Source organism: Nicotiana tomentosiformis, chromosome 3 (genome assembly GCF_000390325.3).
Source record: "Nicotiana tomentosiformis chromosome 3, ASM39032v3, whole genome shotgun sequence".
NCBI lineage: Eukaryota > Viridiplantae > Streptophyta > Magnoliopsida > Solanales > Solanaceae > Nicotiana > Nicotiana tomentosiformis.
This window is the reverse complement of record NC_090814.1, coordinates 108,308,301-108,333,230: the sequence shown is the minus strand read 5'-3', so window position 1 is coordinate 108,333,230 and position 24,930 is coordinate 108,308,301. Positions and strand designations below refer to the sequence as shown.

The following is a 24,930-nucleotide window of genomic DNA, read 5'->3' as shown; positions in this document are numbered from 1 at the left end:
TTGAAAGAAAATGGATTAGAATCACTTACCAATGATTTGGGGAAGCAGAGTTCTTTGAAAAATCGTCTCTAGGGTTTTCTTGTGTTGAAAATTTGAAGAATGAACAAAAATCCCATCTAACTCCCATTTTGATCAGTTACAAATGTCGCATTTGCGACCTGGGGTTCGCAAATGCGAAGAAAAAATCGCAAATGCGAAGTCCCTTCCATTCCTACTATCATCGCATTTGTGATGATTTGTTCGCAAATGTGAACTTTGACCTTCCGCAAATGCGACCGTTTTGATCGCAATTGCGATCACTGTACCCCCTGACCCACTTCGCAAATGCGAACTTGAGGTGCTCCAGGTACTCTTTGCAAATGCGTTGAGTTGCTCGCAAATGCGAACCCATCAGAGGTCGCAAATGCGAAGCCTCACCTCGCAAATGCGAGATCAGAGGCCTGCACCAGAACTGAAACACACCAGCAATATTTCTAAGTCCAATTTCACTCCGTAGCCTATCCGAAACATACCCGAGCCCTCGGGGCTCTAAACCAATTGTGTACACAAGTCTAAAAACATCGTATGAACTTGCTCGCGTGATCAAATCACCAAAATAACATCTAGAACTACGAATTTAGCATCAAATCAAAGGAAATTTTCTAGAAAACTCATGAACTTCTAATTTCACAACCGGGCGTCCGAATCACGTTAAACCAACTCTGTTTCTCATCAAATTTGAAAGACAAGTCATAAATATAGTATTGGACCTATACCGTATTCCGAAACCAAAATAAGGACCCGATATCAATAAAGTCAAACATTGGTCAAACTCTCAAAGTCATTAATCTTTCAAACTTTTAAATTTCAACAAAGTCCGATAACTCGGGCTAGGGACTTCTGAATTCGATTCTGGGCATACGCCCAAGTCTCAAATCACGATATGGACCTACCGGGACCGTCAAAATATGAATCAGGGTCTGTTTATTCAAAACATTGACTGAAGTCAACTCAAATGGATTTTAAGGCAAAAATTTCATATTTTGCTCAGTTTTTAAAATAAAAGCTTTTCGAAAAAACACTCGGACTGCGCACACAAATCGAGAAAGGCTAGAATGAGGTATTTAAGGCTTCATTGCATATAATTAGGTTCTAAAACATAAGATGACCTATCAGGTCATTACATAAACGGTACAAAGACCTTTGTAATTTGATCGAGTACATTTCTCAAGACTTTGAACTATTTGCTTTAGGCATTTTTAGTCCTTCAGGGATATTCAAATAGATTTAATCAAATGAGTCATATAGGTTATAACTTGCATTTAAATGGCATGACATCTTCTGGTGTATGGGCTATAGGTCCGATCCTCACAATCTTTATTATATTGTGCACTATATTGTATCAAATATATCGTCGACGATCATTTTGTATCAGTTCCTAAGCGACATAACTTGTTGATATCTCATAACTCTCTTTATTTTCAAGTACCTGAACTTCTTCTGGAGTTTCATGAAATGCTATGTCGGACTCATTCCCTCCTTATTATGATCATTTTGATCGTGTGCTCCTGTCCTTTTTCAAGGATTATTACCTTTGGAACTGATTGGTCTATTACGCTTCAGGCATGCAGTAAACTCTATCCTTGAGGGACTTTAATTTTAATAGGAGCATTTGCAACTGAAATATGATATTTAATTTGGGATCAACAAATGCTTATGGCATTTGACTTGGATTATCTTCTAAATGAGGATCATTCTAATGATAATTCAATTCATATAACATATTTCCCAGCTGATTATTCCATCCCCTAATGTTAGAAAAACTAACATATATCCCTTATCTTCTTTAGGGAACCTATCTTTATGCGTAGTGGTAGAGAAATTAATCATATACCACATATCAAAAGTTATTAGATAGTAAAAATATTTGATTTCTGATCCGGAACAAATGGTGAGGGGATGACTTATCATATCTTGTTGGTTTGATGCATACAATGCTTGTTGTATGCAGTTTAGAAATTCTTAGACCAACACATAAAGCTTTGTTCTCATAAGCAATAATTTAGCCATTAATATGAGGTATTCAATGCTAAACCATCTTGGATATAAACCAATATTATCAAGATGAGCTGTCTTGATTGCATAATCTGAAAATTATGATCTTATTGAGAAAAACAATTTCACATGCCAAACTGGAGGTTGATAATAAATACACATGTAACCATATCATATACGCATCTATAAGTGGTACACATGATAGGTGAATGAGACCAAATTCACCTTTTATATATTCCAGAATTCAGGGGTCTTAGTCCCAACTTTAGGTGGTATAATCAATTTATTATGAGAACATGCAACACAAGAGAATTCTTGAAGAATCTTCTAGTTTTTGAGTATATGCTTAATTGAATTCTCAAATAGCTCATTTAAAAATGGCAAATGAAAACTTCAAGTTTATCATGGCATGCGCTACCTTTCAGTAAACTTCTAGTTTACTATGGCATAAACTTTTGCATCAGTAAACTTCTGATTTACTGTGGCTACTTTTGTAACAGTAAATTTCTGGTTTACTGTAGCTGCTTTTGCCTCAGTAAAACTTCTAGTTTATTGTGACTGCTTTTATATTAGTAAACTTCTGGTTTACTGTGACACGTGATGTAGTACAAATTGAAGAATAAGATGGGTAATTTATCACATACGTATTATTTTACCCCCTATGATTGTGGAAACATGAAGATTTTTAATATTCCAATCATTTATAGTCTCAGTATGATAGCCATTTTTTTTAGTAAGTTTCAGGTTTACTACAACATATATTGTGACCATAATCATATAATATAAATGATATATTTGTATATAAGCTCTTCGAGAGCCTTCATTTATTATCTACAATCTAATATTATTCGGACACTACTGATGTCACGTGTCTTCTAGACAAACATATATCTTTTCATGAGTTTTTGATACTTTTTGTACTATCCAATGTTGCTCAGACACTTCCGGTATCATGAGATAAAATCATAATCAAATGAACAATATAAAGACAATTCTAAATTTATAAATGTCAGAAATTAAGAATTTCAGTATTTTTACCACCAACTTTGTGACAAATGTCTCCTTCAGGGAGAAACGCCATTAACATCAGAATATTTTATACCAAAGCGGCAACCATATAGTCATTATATCATTCAGGAAAAGATATATGAGTTGTTATATTCTTCGGGGTAGTTAATAACAACTAACCATAATATATCATTGTGGTTATAATAGAAAGTATTCTACAAGTATCCTTTTACCTTAGAATGAAAAATTTTCGAAGATGTTTGACGTACAACAGATACGTGCGGCAATGATCTCTATGCCACAAAAATAATATTTATATCCTTTATTATTCTACCTCTTTAGGAGGTGAGTTGTGGTATTTCGTCATTCACTCCAGGGAACAAAAACGTGCTTCAAAAATAACTTTGAATAGCTCATTATTTTGTTTAAGCACAGAAAGACACTGTTTCATAATATTTTCCTGCTTCAGGAGAAAATTTCAATTATTTTACTACTACAAGAGCAAATTTAAAATACAAAATATTGAGTATACACTCTCCCAATCGTATTACCTCTTCCGTAGGTGAATCGTACTATATTTACATCAGCGCTGTCATGACCCAAAATTTCACCTGTCATGATGGCGCATATCTCAATACTAGGCAAGCCGACAACCTTAATAAAACACAATATCTTTTAAGTTTGATAACATAATACTTGAATTCAATAGAAAGCCTTACAATTACAGATACAAAACACTCCCCAAACCCGGTGTCACTGTGTACCTGAGCATCTAAATCAATACAAAGTCTGACTGATAAAAAAAACACTATCCGAATGTATAGAACAATACAATAACTAAAAGAAAGAGAGTCAAGGTCAGCAGACGCCAGGCAACTACCTTGATAGTCTCCAATTGATAGCACTCTGAAATCTAGTAGTCGTCGTGTCCAAAAGTACCTGGATCTGCACACGAGGTGTAGAGTGTAGTATGAGTACAACCAACTCAAATAATTAACAAGACTAACCTCTGAATGAAAGTAATGACGAGCTCCGCAGGTACAGTCCAATATATAAATAACGATACAGAAATGTAGGCATGCTTTGAAGTTAAATAGTTAAACTCAGTACAAGTAAGATAGATAAATACTGCATGATATGAGGGATATGTGTCACGACCCAAAAACCAACCATCGTGATGACGCCTATCATGGTACTAGGAAAGCCACTACTCAACTATCTGAACATAGTATAAGCTTTGAAATTATAGACGGAACCAATTAATATTTACGAAAATCTTTATGGAACAAAAATAAACCCGATGCACAATACAATCTATCCCAAAATCGGGGTGTCATCGAGTACATGAGCATCTATACCAGGAACAGTCTAATACAATGTCTAAGGAATAAGAACTGATATGCAATAAAGATAATGAAGGAGAGCCAAGGCCTGCGAACGCCATGCAGCTACCTTGATAGTCTCCGGGATCAGCTGCTCAAATATCAACACCCGCTATGACCGGGAACACCTGGATCTGCACATAAAGTGCTAGGTGTAGCGTGAGTACAACCAACTCAGTAAGTAGCAATAATAAATAAGGAGATGAAAGATAGTGACAAGCTGCACAATTATAGTTCATTTTCGGTAATCTCAGCAAGAAAGTAGACATGCTTTCAAATCCGGCAATTTAAGTCAAATCAGTTTATACATTACCAAGTTCAAGTAAAATTGGATATAATATCTTCCATGAGTTTCAAGACAGTGACATATAGCAGCTAAGTTCAACAACAAATGAAAGCAAGTACAACCTCTCAGGGCGACAGTCACTCAACCTTTCTCAATAGCTCAATCACTCGGCTCTTAGCTCTCAACACTCACACTCAATAGATACCTGCACTCACTGGGGTGTACAGACTCCGGAGGGGCTCCTACAAACCAAGCGCTATAATTCGTACGGACAACTCACGTGCTGCACAGACAACTCATGTGCTATAGTATAAATATCATGATCCGCATGGACAACTCACGTGCTATGGTATCAATACCTCACAAACAAGCCCTCAGTCTCACTCAGTCATCAACCTCTCTAGTCTCACGTCCCTAGTAATAAAGGGGAATCAACCCAAAACAAAATGATATAATGTATCAACAGGGAATAACAGAGACTAAGGTATAATATGCAAGTAATACTACGACTGAGTATAAGTAACAATAAGCAGGAAGATTCAACAGGTATCATGCCCAGTATGGGTGTCTACAACACCAACACATAGCCTAAACATGATTTCTAACATGATTTACTGTCAAATTTCTGTAACACAGGAAGGCACATAGCTAACAACAAGCTTATTCAACTTTTAAGTTTCACGGAATGGACCAAATCCCAATTCCCCCCGGTGCACGCCCACACGCCCATCACCTAGCATCTGCGTCACCTCCAAACAATCATATAATATAAAATCCGGGATTTCGTACCCTCAGGACTAGATTTAAAATTGTTACTTACCTCAAACTGCGCAAAACTCTACTCCAAAGTGCCTTTGCCTCTCGAATCGGTCTTCAAACGCCTCAAATCTAGCCATAAGAAGTACAATACAATTAATATAGGATAAAGGAATCAATTCCATAAGAAAAATATGAAATTATAAGACAATGGATTAATCAAACGCTCTCTAGAGAGACGACTAACAGGAATAGTAAGAACACACACAAAATGGTCGTTGCTCCATCGTCCGGTGGTGAAAATCCACCGGACCAGATCCAACAATCGTGTAACAACCCTGCGCACATGTAACACCCCGGAAAATTTCAAAGTACTTAAGTGTAAGACCTGATAAAGTTTTCAAAGAAAATAATATTTTATGGTGCCGGACTAGGCTTACGTGTTTGAGGATTATAGAATTTTGGCGGAAGTGTGCATTTCTGCGGTCCATTATGCGACCGCAGAACCACTCTGCGGACCGCATAATGGCCGCAGAGTGAGGCAGTTAATTTGGTCAGTTGGAAGAACCTATGCGGTCGATTATGCGACCGCATAACAGTTATGCGAACCGCATAGTGACCGCATACACATGCAGTTCTTTTGGCTATTTTGTAACCAAATATGCGACCGATATGCGGTCCGCATATCGGTTATGCGATCGCATACCTTGTTCCGGAGCTCCATTTTTGGGTTTTTAAAACCCGACCCTATTTCGTTAAATACACTCTTTGGGCCATTTTTGACACATAATCTGATATTTTAGAGTGAGAGAGAGTGCCCTAGAGTGAGAAGGTGTTCTTCAATAATTGTTCTTCAATTCTTGCTCAAGTTTTGGAAGATTAAGAAGGGAAGCTCACTAGGTCTTCATCCTAGAGATTGAAGTTGCTAAGAATTCCGGAACATTTAGAGTGTAAGGAAGTTCAAGTGAGGCATGTTGGATAAACTCTTCTCTTAGAATTGAATCCCACGATATTCATGTAAATTATGTAAGTCTCGAGTGATTCATTATGAAATTGGCTGTTCTGAGTAAGATTGGGTTGAACGATATATGTTCAACAGGTATCACAAATGCTCTATTCATGTTATGTTACCAATTGAGGATGTGTTAAAATATGGGCTGTGCATTAATAATGTTTTGACTTTAAGTCAAGTTCAAATGAAGGCTATTATGCCAAATTTTGAGAAATATCTCTATGTGCATTAGACTCTAAATTGCTCACATGTGTACTACACACTTTGATTTGAATTGTGTTTGTGGTTAATGATGAGGATGATATTTGAAATTGATAATGTGAGCATGAAATACTGAATATGGTCGACGTGCCAAGAATGGTCTTATAATTATGGCCACTAGTGCCAATGAAATGAAAAGATGTGAAAGTATTATGAAATGCGATGATTGATATAAAAAGGTTGATGTCTCAAATAAGACGGCCTAGCCGATAGGGTCGTGATCGGACACCATGCCGCACACATGGTGGTGATTATGCTGGAAATTGTAATTGAAATAGTAATTGTGGTTGATGTCCCTAATGGATAGCCTAGCCGATAGGGTCGTGATCGGACACCATGCCGCACACATGGTGGTGATTGTGCTGGAAATTGTAATTGAAATAGTAATTGTGGTTGATGTCCCTAATGGATAGCCTAGCTGATCGGGTCGTGATCGGACTCCGTGTTAAAGACGGTGGTATTGATATTGAGAGAAATTGTGGTTGATGCCTCAAATGAGATGGCCTAGCCGACCGGGTCGTGATCGGACTCCGTGCTGAGAGTACGGTGGTACTGGTTTTGTGAATAATGGTATTGTGAATAATAGTATTGTGAAAAATGGTATATCGATACTAAAAATCTCCTAATGTGAGATATGGAAATTAATTTGAACATTGTCTTGATCCTAAATTGAGGTTTGATGTTGATTAAGTCTTTCATTGATATTATGTTAATCTTATTTGTATTAATTGTCATTCTATTGAGAGGGTGTTTAGTTATACATACTAGTACTATTCGACGGTACTAACGTCCCTTTTGCCGGGGGCGCTGCATCTTTCAATTGATGCAGGTGGTTCCACAGCAGGAGATATTGATCAGTGATAGCAGTGCACCTTCTTCCCATCTGACTTGGTGAGCCCCACTTCATTCCGGGGTCATGAATCTTTTGTACTTGTGTATTCTGTTTGAGGTATAGTCAGGGCCTTGTTGCCGGCATTATCATTGAATTCTTCTTTATCTATAGAGGCTCCGTAGACATAGTGTGGGTTGTGTATTGGTGCTTGGGGAAGACAAACTATTTTATGTTGTGGATGTATTACTTGTCCATTTGAGACTTTAAAAATGATGAAACAATTGGAAATGAATTGGTATTGTAGATATGAACACATTTTCGTCTAATTAATGATAATATGTATTTATCTCTATTCATGGATGATTTTGGGTGGAATGAAATCTAACAGGCTTGCTCGGTCGGGTTCACTCGGTTGAGCGCCGGTCGCGCTCCTCGGTTTTAGGACGTGACAAACTTGGTATCAGAGCTTAAGGTTTTAAAGTGTTCTAGGATGTCTCGGAGCCGTGTCTAGTAGAGTCCTTATTATCGGTGTGTTGTCGACCATATCTATAATTAGGATGCTACATAGGCATTTAGGAATAATACCCTTCTTTCATGTTCTTGATCGTGCGCTAAAGCTTGTTGTAAGATTGTTCCTCCTTTAACTCCTGAGTTGCTCTAATTTTCAGTACATGGTGCCTAAGAAGAAGGTAAGAACTGGCCAAAGAGCCAATGTCACCCCAGGAGTGACAGTTGATCATACAATTGATGATGTGGGTGAGCACCCGAGGAGTGAGAATATTCCTCCAGTTACTACACTGCCTGACTCTACTACAACTGATCAGACCGCACCTGTCCCTACACCTACTAAAGGTTCAACAATCCCTCCAACTGATATACCAGTTCCATCTCCAGTTCCAGCTTCCAATTCCGGTGTTTCTGATATTGATCTTAGGGGAGCCATACATATGTTGGCTCAAATAGTGGCTTCCCAGACCCAGAGGTCAAATGTTGCACCCACTTCTTCCAGTCAGCCAGGGGATTCTACTAGTTCCAGGGTGAACAGGTTTCTCCAGTTGGATCCTCCAGTGTTCACGGTTACTAACCCAGAGTAAGATCCCCGGGATTTCATTGATGAGATACACAAGACTCTCAGAGTTATGCGTGCTACTGAAACAGAGGCAGTGGAATTGGCCTCCTACCGCCTGAAAGAGGTGGCATATTCTTGGTTTGAACTATGGGAGGATTCCCGTGAAGAAGGGAGCTCTCCGGCGAGGTGGAGTGAGTTTGCCGATGCCTTCATTGATCATTTCTTGCCTGCCAAGACTAAGACAGCCCGTGCTACTGAGTTTGAGAACTTGAGGCAAGGTAGCCTGAGTGTGTGGGATTACCATATGAGATTTGCGTACCTGTCTAAATATGTTATTTATATGCTGCCCACTATGGAGGCTAGAGTTCGCCGATTTATGCAGGGCCTTAGTCCCTTGGTAATTAATGAGGCCGCTACATCAGCCTTGAATTCTGATATGAACTATGGAAAGATGGTGGCATTCGCTCAAGCCACAAAGACCCGCAAATTAAGGAACAAAATGGAGCGAGAGGGTAATAATAAGGCCCGGTCTACGGGCATGTTTGATGGTTCTTCAGGTCGTGGCAAGTCAACATTCAGAGGAGGGTCGTTAGGGCCATCACAGTCCTTTGCTCAGTATTCGGCTAGTGCACCGCCATCAGGGCCTAGTCAGCAGCAGCAGTGGAGCCGTTTCAGGCCCAGTCAGGGCAACAAGGGATCCAATCAGCAAGGTCGTCATGGTGGTAGATTCCAGCAGCAGAGGAAGCCCCCATGCCCTAGGTGTGGAAAGATGCACCTAGGAATATGCTACTTGGACTTACCCATATGCTACGGATGCGGATTGAGGGGTCACATTCAGAGGGATTGTCGTTCGTCCCGCCAAGGTGTGGGCAGTGGCATGGCACAACCAACCAGTTCTGCAGTTACTACATCCGCAACACCTCCTCCAGCTCGAGGCACTCCAACACCCGCAGGGCATGGTGAAGCTAGGGGTGGAGCACAGAGTTCAGGAGGATCCGACCGTTTCTATGCTATGAGGGGTCGCCGGAATTCAGAGGCTTCTCCAGATATTGTCACAGGTATATTGACTGTCCAATCTCATGAAGTATATGCTCTTATTGATCCCGGTTCCACTTTGTCATATGTCACACCTTATGTTGCTATGGAATTTGGGATAGAACCAGAATAACTTTATGAGCCGTTCTCTATATCTACTCCGGTTGGTGAGTCTATTTTGGCCGCACGGGGTTTATAGGGATTGTGTTGTCACATTGCGTGGTCGGGACACCGTGGCCGATCTTATTGAATTGAGAATGGTCAATTTTGATGTGATAATAGGGATGGATTGGCTTTATTCTTGTTTTGCCAAGCTTGATTGCCGAACCAGAACTGTTAGGTTCGAATTTCCAAATGAGCCAGTTATTGAGTGGAAGGGTGATGATGTAGTGCCGAAGGGTAGGTTTATTTCTTACCTAAAGGCCACAAAAATGATCAACAAGGGATGTATTTACCATTTGGTCCGGGTTACGGATACCGATGCTGAGGCACCTACACTTGAGTTTGTGCCTGTTGTGAATGAATTTCCGGGAGTCTTTCCAGATGAACTTCCTGGGATCCCACCAGATAGGGAGATTGATTTTGGGATTGATGTAATATGCGAGACACGCATCCTATATCTATTCCACCCTATAGAATGGCACCGATAGAACTGAAGGAGCTAAAGGAACAATTGAGAGATTTGTTAGAAAAGGGTTTTATCCGACCAAGTGTGTCGCCTTGGGGTGCACCGGTCCTTTTTGTAAGAAAGAAAGATGGGTCACTGAGAATATGTATTGACTATCGGCAGCTTAATAAGGTAACAATAAAAAATAAGTACCCACTACCAAGGATAGATGACTTGTTTGATCAATTGCAAAGTGCCAGGTACTTCTCCAAAATTGATTTACGATCCGGGTATCAACAATTGAAGATCAGGGAGCGGGATATTCCGAAAATAGCTTTTAGAACCCGGTATGGGCATTTTAAGTTTCTAGTAATGTCTTTTGGGCTAACAAATGCTCCAGCAGCCTTCATGGATCTTATGAATCGCGTTTTAAGCCATTCCTCGACTCCTTTGTGATAGTGTTCATTGACGATATTCTTGTATATTCACGAAGTCAGGAGGACCATGCTGACCATCTCAGGGTAGTTCTGCAAACCCTACATCAGCATCAGTTATATGCAAAGTTTTCAAAGTGTGAATTTTGGCTTGAATCAGTCATATTCTTGGGTCATGTAGTTTCTAGTGAGGGAATTAAGGTTGATCCTCAGAAAATTTCAGCTGTGAAGAATTGGCCGAGGCCTACAACTCCAACAGAGATTCGCAGTTTCTTAGGCTTAGCTGGATATTACAGAAAGTTTGTGGAGGGGTTTTCTACTCTTACCTCTCCATTGACTAAATTGACGCAGAAGGCAATTAAGTTCCAATGGTCAGATGCTTGTGAAAAGAGTTTCCAGGAATTGAAAGCAAGATTGACTATGGCACCGGTGTTGACTCTACCAGAGGGTATAGATGGATTTGTGGTATATTGTGATGCTTCAAGAATCGGGCTTGGATGTGTATTACTGCAACATGGGAAGGTGATAGCTTATGCTTCTAGGCAACTAAAGAATCATGAAAAGAACTATCCAACACATGATTTAGAACTTGCGGCGGTGGTATTTGCATTGAAAATTTGGCGCCATTATTTATATGGGGTCCATGTGGATATATTCACGGACCATAAGAGCCTTGAATATATTTTCAAACAGAAGAAATTGAATCTGAGGCAGAGAAGATGGCTTGAATTACTCAAGGATTATGACATTGATATTTTATACCATCCGGGGAAGGCTAATGTTGTGGCAGATGCTCTTAGCCGGAAATCTATGGGTAGCTTAGCACACTTGGAGGCATATCGAAGACCATTAGCCAAAGAAGTTCACCGATTGGCTAGTTTGGGAGTTCATCTTGCGGACTCTAGTGAAGGAGGGGTAATTGTGCAAAATAGGGCTAAATCATCACTTGTTGTGGAAGTCAAAGAGAAGCAATATAACGATCCATTATTGGTGAAATTAAAAGAGGGGATTCATAAACATAAGACCATGGCCTTTTCTCTTAGCATGAATGATGATACACTAAGGTACTAAGGGAGACTATGTGTTCCAAATGTGGATGGTCTCCGGGAAAGAATTATGACTGAAGCTCACACTTCTAGGTATTCCGTGCATCCAGGTTCTACAAAAATATATCATGATCTTAAGGAAGTCTATTGGTGGAATGATATGAAGAGGAATGTGGCGGACTTTGTGGCAAGATGTCCGAATTGTCAGCAAGTGAAGGCCGAACTCCAAAAGCCCGGTGGGTTGGCACAAAACATAGAAATTCCAATGTGGAAGTGGAAAATGATTAATATGGACTTTGTGGTGGGATTACCGCGCACTCCGCGCAAGTTTGACTCAATTTGGGTGATTGTGGATCGACTCACGAAGTCATCACACTTTTTGCCGGTTAAGTCTACCGACACAGCGGAGCAATATGCTCACCTGTATATCAAAGAAATAGTCAGGTTGCATGGCACCCCAATTTCCATCATTTCTGATCGGGGAGCACAATTCACTGCTAATTTTTGGAAGAAAATTCAGCAAGGTTTGGGTACTCAGGTGAATCTTAGTACAACCTTTCACCCACAGACTGACGGGCAGGCAGAGCAGACTTTTCAAACGCTTGAGGATATGTTGTGTGCTTGCGTGCTAGACTTCAAAGGTAGCTGGGATGATCATTTACCACTTATAGAATTTGCATACAATAATAGCTATCATGCTAGCATTCAGATGGCACTGTTCAAGGCTTTATATGGTAGGAGATGTAGATCTCCCATTGGGTGGTTCAAAATTGGGGAAGCAGAGTTGATAGGGCCAGACCTCGTGCATCAGGCCTTGGAAAAACTTAGAATCATTAAGGAGCGGTTGAAGACTGCTCAGAGTCGTCAGAAATCCTATTCGGATGTTCGTCGTAGGGATTTGGAGTTCAAAGAAGATGATTGGGTATTCTTGAAAGTTTCCCCCATGAAAGGGGTAACACGATTTGGTAAGAAAGGGAAATTGAGTCCGAGGTATGTCGGACCGTGCAAAATCATTCAGAGGATCGGTGAGGTGGAGTACAAGGTTGAGCTACCACCTAAGATGTCATTAGTACACCCGGTGTTTCATGTGTCTATGTTGAAGAAAGTAGTTGAAAATTTGACACTCATTGTTCCGGTGGAGACCATTGAGGTAAATGAGAAATTGACTTACGAAGAGATTCCGGTTTCTATTATTGATCAACAAGTCCGAAAATTGAGAAATAAAGAAATTGCCTCCGTGAAAGTGTTGTGGCGAAACCAATAGGTTGAAGAGGCTACTTGGGAAGCCGAGGAAGAAATGAAGAAAAAGTATCCTTATTTGTTTGAATGACCATGTATTTAAAGTTGTGATCTAGGAAAAATATTATAAGACCTACTTTTTATGAATTTTATATCATGTGAACAATTGGCATTAAGGATGTTCCTTTCTGGATATATATTGCTTATGAGACCACAATTGGTGTTGTTTTGTATTATGTTATGTCGTTGGGATACGTATATGTTGTTAGGATGTGTTTCTGGGGCTCTCTGACAGGTGGATAGGCCTAGTTTAAAAGGAAACTCTGGCGAAATGTTTGGAGATTTTAGGAGTTAGTCAAATTTTGGGCTGCTCAAATGTGGTATGAAACAAACTGAGTTGCATAAGATGCTAATGACGGATTTTTACCCTCATTCGAGGATGAATGATCCTAAGCCGGGGAGAATGTAACACCCCAAAAAATTTCAAAGTACTTAAGTGTAAGACCTGGTAAAGTTTGCAAAGAAAATAATGTTTCATGGTGCCGGACTAGGCTTACGTGTTTGAGGATTATAAAGCTCGCCGCGGCTCGGACTTTTTGGGTTGAACAATGCACCAGAAAGTAAAAGATTTTTTTTGGCAAAAGTGTACATTTCTGCGGTCCATTATACGACCGCTGAACCACTCTGCGGACCGCATAATGGCCGCAGAGTGAGGCAGTTAATTGGGTCAGTTGGAAGCAACTATGCGGTCGATTATGTGACTGCATAACTGTTATGCGATACATTATGCGACCGCATAACAGTTATGCGGACCACATAGTGACCGCATACACAAGCAGTTCTTTTTGGCTATTTTGTAACCAAATATGCGACCGATATGCGGTCCGCATATCGGTTATGCGATCACATACCTTGTTCCGGAGCTCCATTTTTGGGTTTTTAAAACCCGACCCTATTTCGTTAAATACACTCTTTGGGCCATTTTATAATCTGATATTTTAGAGTGAGAGAGAGTGCCCTAGAGTGAGAAGGTGTTCTTCAATAATTGTTCTTCAATTCTTGCTCAAGTTTTGGAAGATTAAGAAGGGAAGCTCACTAGGTCTTCATCCTAGAGATTGAAGTTGCTAAGAATTCTGGAACAGTTAGAGTGTAAGGAAGCTCAAGTGAGGTATGTTGGCTAAACTTTTCTCTTAGAATTGAATCCCACGATATTCATGTAAATTATGTAAGTCTCGAGTGATTCATTATGAAATTGGCTATTCCGAGTAAGATTGGGTTGAACGATATATGTTCAACAAGCATCACAAATGCTCTATTCATGTTATGTTACCAATTGAGGATGTGTTAAAATATGGGCTGTGCATTAATAATGTTTCGACTTTAAGTCAAGTTCAAATGAAGGCTATTATGCTAAATTTTGTGAAATATCTCTATGTGCATTAGACTCTAAATTGTTCACATGTGTACTACACACTTTGATTTGAATTGTGTTTGTGGTTAATGATGAGGATGATATTTGAAATTGATAATGTGAGCATGAAATACTGAATAAGGCCGACGTGCCAAGAATGATCTTATAATTATGGCCACTAGTGCCAATGAAATGAAAAGATGTGAAAGTATTATGAAATGCGATGATTGATATAAAAAGGTTGATGTCTCAAATAAGACGGCCTAGCCGATCGGGTCGTGATCGGACACCATGCCGCACACATGGTGGTAATTGTGCTGAAAATTGTAATTGAAATGGTAATTGTGGTTGATGTCCCTAATGGACAGCCTAGCCGATCGGGTTGTGATCGGACTCCGTGTTAAAGATGGTGGTATTGATATTGAGAGAAATTGTGGTTGATGCCTCAAATGAGATGGCCTAGCCGATCGGGTCGTGATCGGACTCCGTGCTGAGAGTACGGTGGTACTGGTTTTGTGAATAATAGTATTGTGGAAAATGGTATATCGAAACTAAAAATCTCCCAATGTGAGATATGGAAATTAATTTGAACATTGTCTTGATCCTAAACTGAAGTTTGGTGTTGATTAAGTCTTTGATTGATATTATAATAATCTTATTTGTATTAATTGTCATTCTATTGAGAAGGTGTTTAGTTATACATACTAGTACTATTCGATAATACTAACGTCCCTTTTACCGGGGGCGCTGCATCTTTCAATGGATGCAGGTGGTTCCACAGCAGGAGATATTGATCAGCGATAGCAGTGCACCTTCTTCCCAGTTGACTTGGTGAGCCCCACTTCATTCCGGGGTCATGAATCTTTTGTACTTGTGTATTCTGTTTGAGGTATAGCCGGGGCCTTATTGTCGACATTATCATTGTATTCTTCTTTATCTATAGAGGCTCCGTAAACATAGTGTGGGTTGTGTATTGGTGCTGGGGAAAGACAAACTATTTTATGTTGTGGATGTATTACTTGTCCATTTGAGACTTTAAAAATGATGAAACAATTGGAAATGAATTGGTATTGTAGACATGAACACATTTTCGTCTAATTAATGATAATATGTATTGTCTCTATTCATGGATAATTTTGGGTAGAATGAAATCTAACAGGCTTGCTCGGTCGGGTTCACTCGGTTGAGCGCCAGTCGCGCTCCTCGATTTTGGGGCGTGACAGCACAAACCCCATGTAGGCGCCCTTATTGATTCTTCCCCATCTACAGCAACTGTCAACAATGGCGGAACTGTAAATTTTCCAAAAAAACAATTGGAGACAACTACAATTCACTGCACTATTTCTGAACCAAATCAGCTGATTCAAAGACATGGGGATTACTCAACACCTCAATTACAATCGATACACATAGTTTAAGACAACATCAATACACGAAGCAACGACTCTACACAGGTGAACAACAACAATAATCAGCTGTTGGTTGCGCATAGGGTTACAAATATCCAAACTATTCAAAACTAATGCCACTATACTCCAATTGATCTGGATACTGATCCCAACCCCTCAAACAACAACCACGATGAACAATTTGATCCAACATGGCAGAACACAGTGCACACAGAATCGCACATGCTATCTGTTCGATGAAATGCCAGGGTCAGTTTAGATGTCAATTTTGATGAATATATGAATGATTTTGCTTCACAAAGTCATGTTGAGATTAGTCGTCAAGAGAAGTTACAAGAAAATACAACAAATGAGGGTGATAAAAGGCAATCACCTACAACACCACATGACGCCTATGGAGTTCCTAGTATTTCAACTTGCCTAACCCCAGTTGAAACTCAATTGGACAAAAGAAATTATCCATATATTGCTGAAGGTCGCCCGCAAGTCCAGTTTCAAACTTCAGTTGATATCATTGATGCTCGACCACTGGCGAAAAATTTGAGTGTTTCACTGACTGCCCATGGAATTCCCTGTGTTTCACTTGTCGAGACAATCTCTATTAATAAGGAAAAGGAACTCGTAACAACTCCTACTACTCAAATGCAGCCAATCACTACAACAACAAATTTGGCATCTTCAGGTAATATTTCTACAGCACATGTGTCTAATACAACAACTACTGATTTACCTAGGAATGTCAATGTTCAAACTAACCCCCAACTCAATCAAATACCAATGCAAGCAAATTTTCCTAAGATCTCCACCAACTTTGACAAAGCACCTACTTTCCAGAACAAAAATACAACTAAGACTAAGAACCATCACACTAACACTCAGATGTTAACACCAAAACAAACTACACAACATACCAAAAACCATAGTCAAACAATCAGTACATCTGCTGCAAACACACATCCAAACATCTTAACCAGTTTTCATATACCAAAGCACACATACTCCTTACAACTATTTCCAAATGTCCACCAAAGTACCCAGTTTTACTCAACAAAATTAGCAACCACACTAAACCAAACAGAAGCCACTGCCCAGCCACCTAAACCAACTAGCTATCCTGCCCCATCACCTCCTACCATAATTCATTCACTTGTTACAAAATTAAGAGCAAGACATGCAGCAGAAATAGCCCCAATAGAGTTCACACCCCCAAAAATAACTACCAAATAGGGCCAACCGGCTGTCATCTTCACTAGGAAGGACTACATGATCACACTTGCATCCAGATGCCAATATACAATTGTAGGGAAATTCCTTAACACAATGCCTCGAATGGAAGTGATCAGGAGAAGCTTCATAGAACAAAAGGAACTAAGAGGAGGAGTTAAAATAGCCCATTTCAATGCTCGCACAGTCTACATTGATCTAGACAATGAGTACGATCACACAACTGTCTGGACAAAAATCTTCATGTACATCCAAGGTCAAAGAATGGAATTACAAGCTTGGACACCCAACTTCAATCCGAATGAGGATAATCCAATTGTCCCTGTTTGGATAGTTATTCCTGAACTACCATGGCATTTCTACTACATAGAGGTTCTATCTGTACTATTTTCTCATATTGGTAAGGTATTGCATCTCGACCTAGCCTATATGCAGAAAACAAGAGGAAGTGTAGCAAAAGTCAAGATGCAGGTTGACTTGACTCAATCTAGGCCTCATCATGTTTGGCTAGGCTTTGATGAAGATCAGGATGTTAACGGGGATGGACAGTGGCTAGAAGAGGTTTATGAGGATCTCCTAACATACTACTCACACTGCAAGCACTTAGGACATAAAGAATACTCATGCCCTGTTAAAGAAAGAGAAGAAGAAGACAAGAAAAAAGCAACTGCTGAAACTCCACAAACTCAGACCAAACAGATATCAAACAATACTGAAAGAGCAAATAGAATACAACATCAAAAGGAGCAGATCATACAGGGGCAGCACAAGGAACAAAACTACAACCAAAAAGTAGTGGTACAAGACAAAAATGAAGAACAACAGGGAAAAATCAAACCTACAACACAACAACAAATAAATGCATATCACTCCAAGGATGAATGGCAATCTCAGAAGAAGAAGAACTTCAAGGGTATCAGCCAAAAAAACAAGCAAGAGAAATACAAACAGCCTTATGAACAAATGAGTGCAAAACAGATAACCGCAAAAGCTCAGAACCATGGTTCACTGACCAAACCACAAACTGATATGGCAAGTGTTCTGGAGAATATAGCAGAATCAAGTGCCAGGGCTACTGATATTGATGCTGCAACTGATGGAGGTAATGACACTGTGCATGATATACCTAACGACCAAACAACTCCCAAGGTAGTTGGTTCTCAACAGGCATTGCAACAACTTACTCAATCTACTCATCAAAACAAGATTGGCAGTATTCAACATGTTGATACAAGTGAAATAAACCTTGAACGAAATGGAATTGCTGAAATTTTTACTAACAGACAGAATGAATCAGATAACAATGGCAAGGACCAGATAACCGACAAGCAGCACAAGCATCAAACAGTGGAAACAAACAGAAGTCAAGAGATCCAACATATCAGGACTGTTGACAAATCTAGTGACAATCCAAAAGATCCAGGAATTGGTACAAACAATACTGCTACTATTGTTGGGGTAACACCAGCTGTTACAAAGGAAAATACTATTGATTAGGTTCAAAGGAGTTTTGGAATGCACAAGGAAGTCCTTAATGTTACAATCAACCACTCCTGCCAGGATATTCCCTCTCAGACATATATGGAATCTCCTATGTCTAATGGCAATACAACAAGATCTGTACAACTAGGGACTGATGAAGCACAACTAAAGAGTTATGGGTCAGGGAAACAAACAATACTCAGAGTTGATGATCATAAGGAAAAGCCAATTCTAGAACAACTTCACAATGCGTTACCCAACAATGCTTTGAGCAGCAACATAACTGGGAAATTACTAGCCACTGTGCAAGGGCCAATAATGGTAACCACACCAACTGATAAAGTCAGTGATGATGCTCTAGAACCCCAAGATGTGGTTGTGAAGGATGCAATCATTGTATATGAACAGAATGGTGCAGCTATTGTCCCAAAGGGGTTAACTACAATTAATACATTGTCTATGGCTTGTACATTAGGTACAAGATCTCCAATGTAGATTCAAGTAATTGTACCATTGAAATCTCCAAATCATGTAATGCATGACATTATTACACACAACCAACATCCAATGGAACTTCATACTGCCTTGGTCAATAAAGAGCAACTAGAAGATGGAGGTGACAATGAATCCATTGCTAGGAACTTCAAGGCTATTGCAAGAGAAGGAGATTTGTCACCTAGGTTGTCTACTAAACAGGGGAAGAAAGGAAAGAAGCAAAACCAACTAAAGGAACAGCTACCACCTACAAGAATACTGCCCAAAAGGGCAGCCTCCACGACTAGATGATGATTAAAACACTCATATGGAATATAAGGTCTGTTAAGATACAACAAGCCTTTCTGAGAGTTATCAACATGTAAAAGGAACATGATTTTTTTGTTATAGCACGTATGGAACCTTTTCAAAATCAAAGGTTTCTTCAAAACTACAGGAGGAGACTAGGCATGGATGCTGCCATCTCAAATGTCAATGGCAAGATATGGCTTTTTCTAGATTCAGTTGTGCAGTGGGACTTGTTAATTGACACAGAACAACAACTTACTATCAGAGTCTATCATCAAGATATTGGTAAATATATCCTGATGACTTTCGTATATGCAAAGTGCTCATTACTGGACAGATTAGAATTATGGGATAATTTATACTACCTTGCAAGTGACATGGAACTACCATGGCTAGTAGGAGGGGATTTTAATGTGATTTTGAATGAAGAAGAGAAAATTGGAGGGCTTCCAGTCTATCCTCCAGAATATGAAGACTTTGCCTTCTGTGTAAATTCATGTGAACTCTTTAACACTGGTTAAAAAGGAAGTCCCTTCATATGGTGGAATGGGAGGCCAAATGCAGAATGCATATTTAAAAGACTGGACCTAATCTTTGTCAATTCCCCATTCCAATCTCTATTCCCAACTACAGAGGTCGAGCATCTAATTAGAACAGGCTCAGATCATGCACCACTGTTTATAACCTGTGGTGACAAGACCACATTTGCTAAACCATTCAAGTTTCTGAATTTTTGGACAAAACATGCCTATTTTATGGAGGTGGTTCGACAGAATTGGCAGGCTGATTTCACAGGTGACCCCTTCTTGATGTTCAAACAGAAATTAAAAAGAGTTAAGATTGCTCTTTCAAAATGGAGTAGGCTCACTTACAGGGACATCTTCAAGCAACTAGCTTTAAGGGAAGATATGGTCAGAATAAAGGAAATGCTTTTTGAAGAAGAACCAATAGTTGGGAATAGAATTGTACTTCAAAAGGCACAATCCGAGTTAAAGAGATATCTGAGCATAGAGTAACAATATTGGAAACAAAAAGCAGGTATGTCATGGTTTGCATAAGGAGACAGAAACACTAGATTCTTTCACAACCATGTCAATGGTAAAAGGAAACTCCAACTGAAGAGGATCCAGAACCATGATGGTAATTGGATTGAGTCGCAAGAACAGATGGCTAATGCAACAATAGAATTTTTCCAGAAACAGTTCACACATGAAGCTGATCATACAAGTTCTGATCTCCTCAACAATGTGTCCTCAATGGTGTCTTGTGATCAAAACATAAAACTTTGTAGAATTCCTACAAGGGAGAAGGTAAAGGCAGCGGTATTTGCATTGAGTGGTGAAAGTGCAAGTGGGCTAGATGGTTTCACAGGCATTTACTTTCGAGAATGTTAGGATATAATAGGGGAAGACATATATGAGATTTTGAAACTATTTTATGGAGGAAGCTCTTTACCTAAGTCTATAACCCACACAAACCTTGTCTTGCTACCAAAAAAATAACAGGTTCAAACATTTATCGACCAAAGGCCTATTAGCTTAAGCAATTTCGTAAATAAAGTTATCTCTAGAGTTGTTCATGATAGGCTAGAAAAAATACTGCCTTCTTTGATCTCTTCCAATCAGTCAGGATTTGTCAAGGGGAGAATTATATTTGAAAACATTCTGTTAACACAGGAGATTGTTGCTGACATAAGATTAAGGGGAAAATTTGCCAATGTAGTTATCAAACTTGACATGGCAAAAGCATATGATAGGGTCTCTTGGAAGTATTTAATGCATGTTTTGAGGAAAATGAGATTTGCAGAATGTTTCATCAACATGATATGGAATCTAATTTCCAACAACATTAGATCCTTGTCTAAATTGGACAGTTGTCGGTAGCTTCTTTTTACAGTACTTGTTCCACATAAAGTTAGACCATAAGGACTTGGATGTCCTAAAATTCCACCACAATTTGGCAAATAAAGCTTTTGATACATCATACAGTGATCTAAAACCTACTCCCCCTTCTTCCTTTGGTAGGCATAGATTTTGCCATTTTGTCCAATGTCTACTTCTACCTTCTTCCTTGTTACTCCAGAAGAATCTCACAAAGATTTTATGAAGGTGTTCAAGTACGTTTTTAGGTGGATCAATGACAGATAGGATGTGTGTAGGCATGCTCGGTAGGACACTACCTTTTCCCCTAGAGGATAGTAGCTTCCCTTTCCAAGAGTGAAACTTTGCCTTTACATTTTTGGTCAGGTCATTGTAATAACCCTTCCTTCTTCTTGTATAGAATATTGGAAAACCAAGATAAGTGAATGGAAATTCACCCCTTGAAAATCCAGTGATAGTACCTATAAAGCTGGACACTGTTGAAGACACATTAGAATGCATATAAAAGGAACTCTTTGTCTTATTGATCATTTGGCCTAAAGTGTGCTCGTACTTGGACAATACTTATACAATTTTCCCTAAAGAGTATGGATCAACTGAAGCAAAGATTATAGTGTCGTCTGCGTAGGCCAAATGATTCAATGGATAAGTCCATTTAGGCATCCCAAAGCCCTTGAATCTCGTGTCTTCAAATAGTTTATTTAAAGACCTAGATAGTACCTCTGTAGAGAGTATGAACAGGGTTGGAGAGAAAGGATCCCCTTGCTTGACCCCTCTTGTTGAGTGAAAGAATCCTGAGGCTTGACCATTAATCAGAATAGAATACCAATGGAGGAAAATATTAGAAGCTAGGGAAGAGGTGGAGCATGAAATACTATGGGAAATTAATAGGGGTTCTACTAATGTTTGGCATGAGAATTGGACTGGTTTGGGAGCTCTGTACCATATTGTTCCAAATGACTATACAATCAATGAAGATATACAAGAAGTAGTTGAATTGAGAGTGGATGATACCTGGGATGAGCAACTACTAGCTCAATCTTTCCATGCGGACATTGGTCAACATATCAGTCAAGAAGTCCTATTTGACACTACTGAAGATTCCTGGGATGTTCCTAGATGGATGCCTACACCCTTAGGAAACTTTTCTGTTAGTAGTGCTTGGGAGCACATTCTAATCCTGATTACATTAAGATATGGACTAAAGGTCTACCTTTTAAAATCTCATTCTTCTTATGGAGATTGTGGAAGAGAAAGATTCCTACTGACGATTGATGGAGAAGAAGTAGGTATATGGTGGTGTCTAAGTGTTGGTGTTGTTCACAACCACAAGAAGAGTCTTTTCAACACTTGTTCTTAAACTAGTGAAACTGCAACTAGAGTATGGAAAAACTTCCTTCAAACAACATGTTTGGTGGTCAATCTGGTACAGGAGCATCAAGTAATAAGAACATGGTGGAATGCAAAGTGCTGTCCTAAACTAATGCCATTATTTCAGGCAGCTCCAATTGTAATTACATAGGAACTTTGGAAGAGGAGAAATACAATAAAATATGAAGGTGCAATTTCTTGCAATTGGGTGATTCATGAAGTGAATAATACATTACATTATCTAGAAAGGGTGAGGTACCCATGGCTGTCCAGAATTCCTCTTTTATGGTCAGATATGATCAGCTTCTTTGAAGGTTACAAGCCATATGTGGGGACTAAGACAGTTACATGGCAGCTTTCTTATGAAAGGTGGTTCAAATGCAATACTGATGGTGCATCAAGAGGCAATCCTGGACCAAGCTCATATGGGTTTTGTGTACGAGATCATGCTGGCGATTTGGTGTTTGCGAAATCAAAGGAGATAGGAGAGACAACTAACATAGTGGCAGAAGCAAAGGCAATTGTGGAGGGGTTGGCATACCGTGTGGAAAGGCAACTACATCCACTGATTATGGAGATTGATTCATTGGTGATGAGGAAGATAATTGATGGCGAATGGGCAGCTCCTTGGTGTATAGGTGCTGAATTAAGGAAGATCAAGCATATAAAGAACAACTACAATGTTGTCTTTCAGCATTTACTAAGGGAAGGGAACAGTGTTGCTGACTTTTTTGCTAACCTAGCTTTCTCTTTTGCAGGTACACACACATTTCGGTCATTTAATGAATTGCCAATTGCAGCAAAAAAAAACTGATCAACATGGACAAATCACAAATTCCTAACCTTCGGATTAGGATTGTGAAGAGAAGAGAACCTGATTAATGAGATCAACATATAAAGCCTTGCCTTGTTTCTTAAAAATTATGTTATCTCAACAGTTTATGCAAGCTTTTAAAGAAAAGTAGTCTAGGGAAACTCCACCAACTAGCCTTCCTAAGCATGCAGTTGCTCTCATTTGTATGATGTACATATTTGTTTGGTTATAGTTATAGCTATCATTGCACAACACCAAACTATAGGGATTTGTTCCCTCTCTCACTCTACTGGGCTTACATACTCCAGGCTAGAAGGGTGTAGATGCTTGAGTAGTGTTGACTGTAATATGCCAACAAGCTATAGTCAATGTCCTCAAAAAACTGAGGCAATAGCATGGACTAATTATTTCTGCACATCTCCATGGATTTACATATTCTGATATGACCACTTGTAAATGCTTGGCTGCAGCACCAGTACTGCTCTCAACAAATATTGGCATAGTCATGTGCCAAGGTGTTTAACAATTGTTGAATCCGCAGTTCAAGTACATGCCAATTGAAGGGTGTAGATGCTTGATTGGTTATGGCTGTTATACCCCTGCAATCCAAAACCTCTTCATTGCCATCAAAAGATACAACAGTCTGGGAGCACAAACATATTTCCTAACCCTGTTTGCTACATTTTGCAGGTGTTAATAACATGCTCAGAAAATTGAGGCAATAGTATAGACTAGTTTCATACAGATACCAAATGATGCTCAACCTGCACTGCTTCTGCACATACATATTTGTTTGGTTATAGTTATAGCCATCATTGCACAACACCAAACTATAGGGGATCTATTGCCTCTCTCACTCTACTGGGCTTACATACACCAGGCTTGAATGGTGTAGATGCTTGAGTAGTGTTGACTGTAATATGCCAACAAGCTATAGTCAATGTCCTCAGAAAACTGAGGCAATAACATGGACTAATTGTTTCTGCACATCTCCAGGGATTTACACATTCTGATATGACCTCTTGTAAATGCTTGGCTGCAACACCAAACTGCTCTCAACAAATATTGGCATAGTCATGTGCCAAAGTGTTTAACAATTATTGAATCTGCAGTTCAAGTACATGCCAATTGAAGGGTGTAGATGCTTGATTGGTTATGGCTGTTATACCCCTGCAATCCAAAACCTCTTCATTGCCACAAGAAACACAACAGTCTGGGAGCACAAACATATTTCCTAACTCTGTTTGCTACATTTTGCAGGTGTTAATAACAAGCTCAGAAAACTGAAGCAATAGTATAGACTAGTTTCATACAGATACCAAAGGATGCTCAACCTGCACTGCTTCTGCACAGACGTATTTGTTTGATTATAGTTATAGCTATCATTGCACAACACCAAACTATAGGGGATCTGTTGCCTCTCTCACTCTACTGGGCTTACATACACCAGGCTTAAAGGGTGTAGATTCTTGAGTATTGTTGACTGTAATATGCCAAAAGCTATAGTCAATGTCCTCAGAAAACTGAGGCAATAACATCGACTAATTGTTTCTGC

General features: G+C 39.4%; 1 protein-coding gene across 1 annotated transcript; it reads left to right on the top strand.

The window, feature by feature from the left end:
• Window positions 1-16,100: 16,100 nt before the first annotated feature.
• On the top strand, window positions 16,101-17,048 carry LOC138908317 (endochitinase 2-like). The gene has a single exon (XM_070198975.1). The coding sequence runs from the start codon at window positions 16,101-16,103 to the stop codon at window positions 17,046-17,048; it is 948 nt and encodes a 315-aa protein (XP_070055076.1).
• The last annotated feature ends 7,882 nt before the right edge of the window (window positions 17,049-24,930 follow it).

Coding starts and splice junctions, on each gene's coding strand:
- LOC138908317 (XM_070198975.1), top strand. CDS start 16,101: ATGAATGATTTTGCTTCACAAAGTCATGTTGAGATTAGTCGTCAAGAG.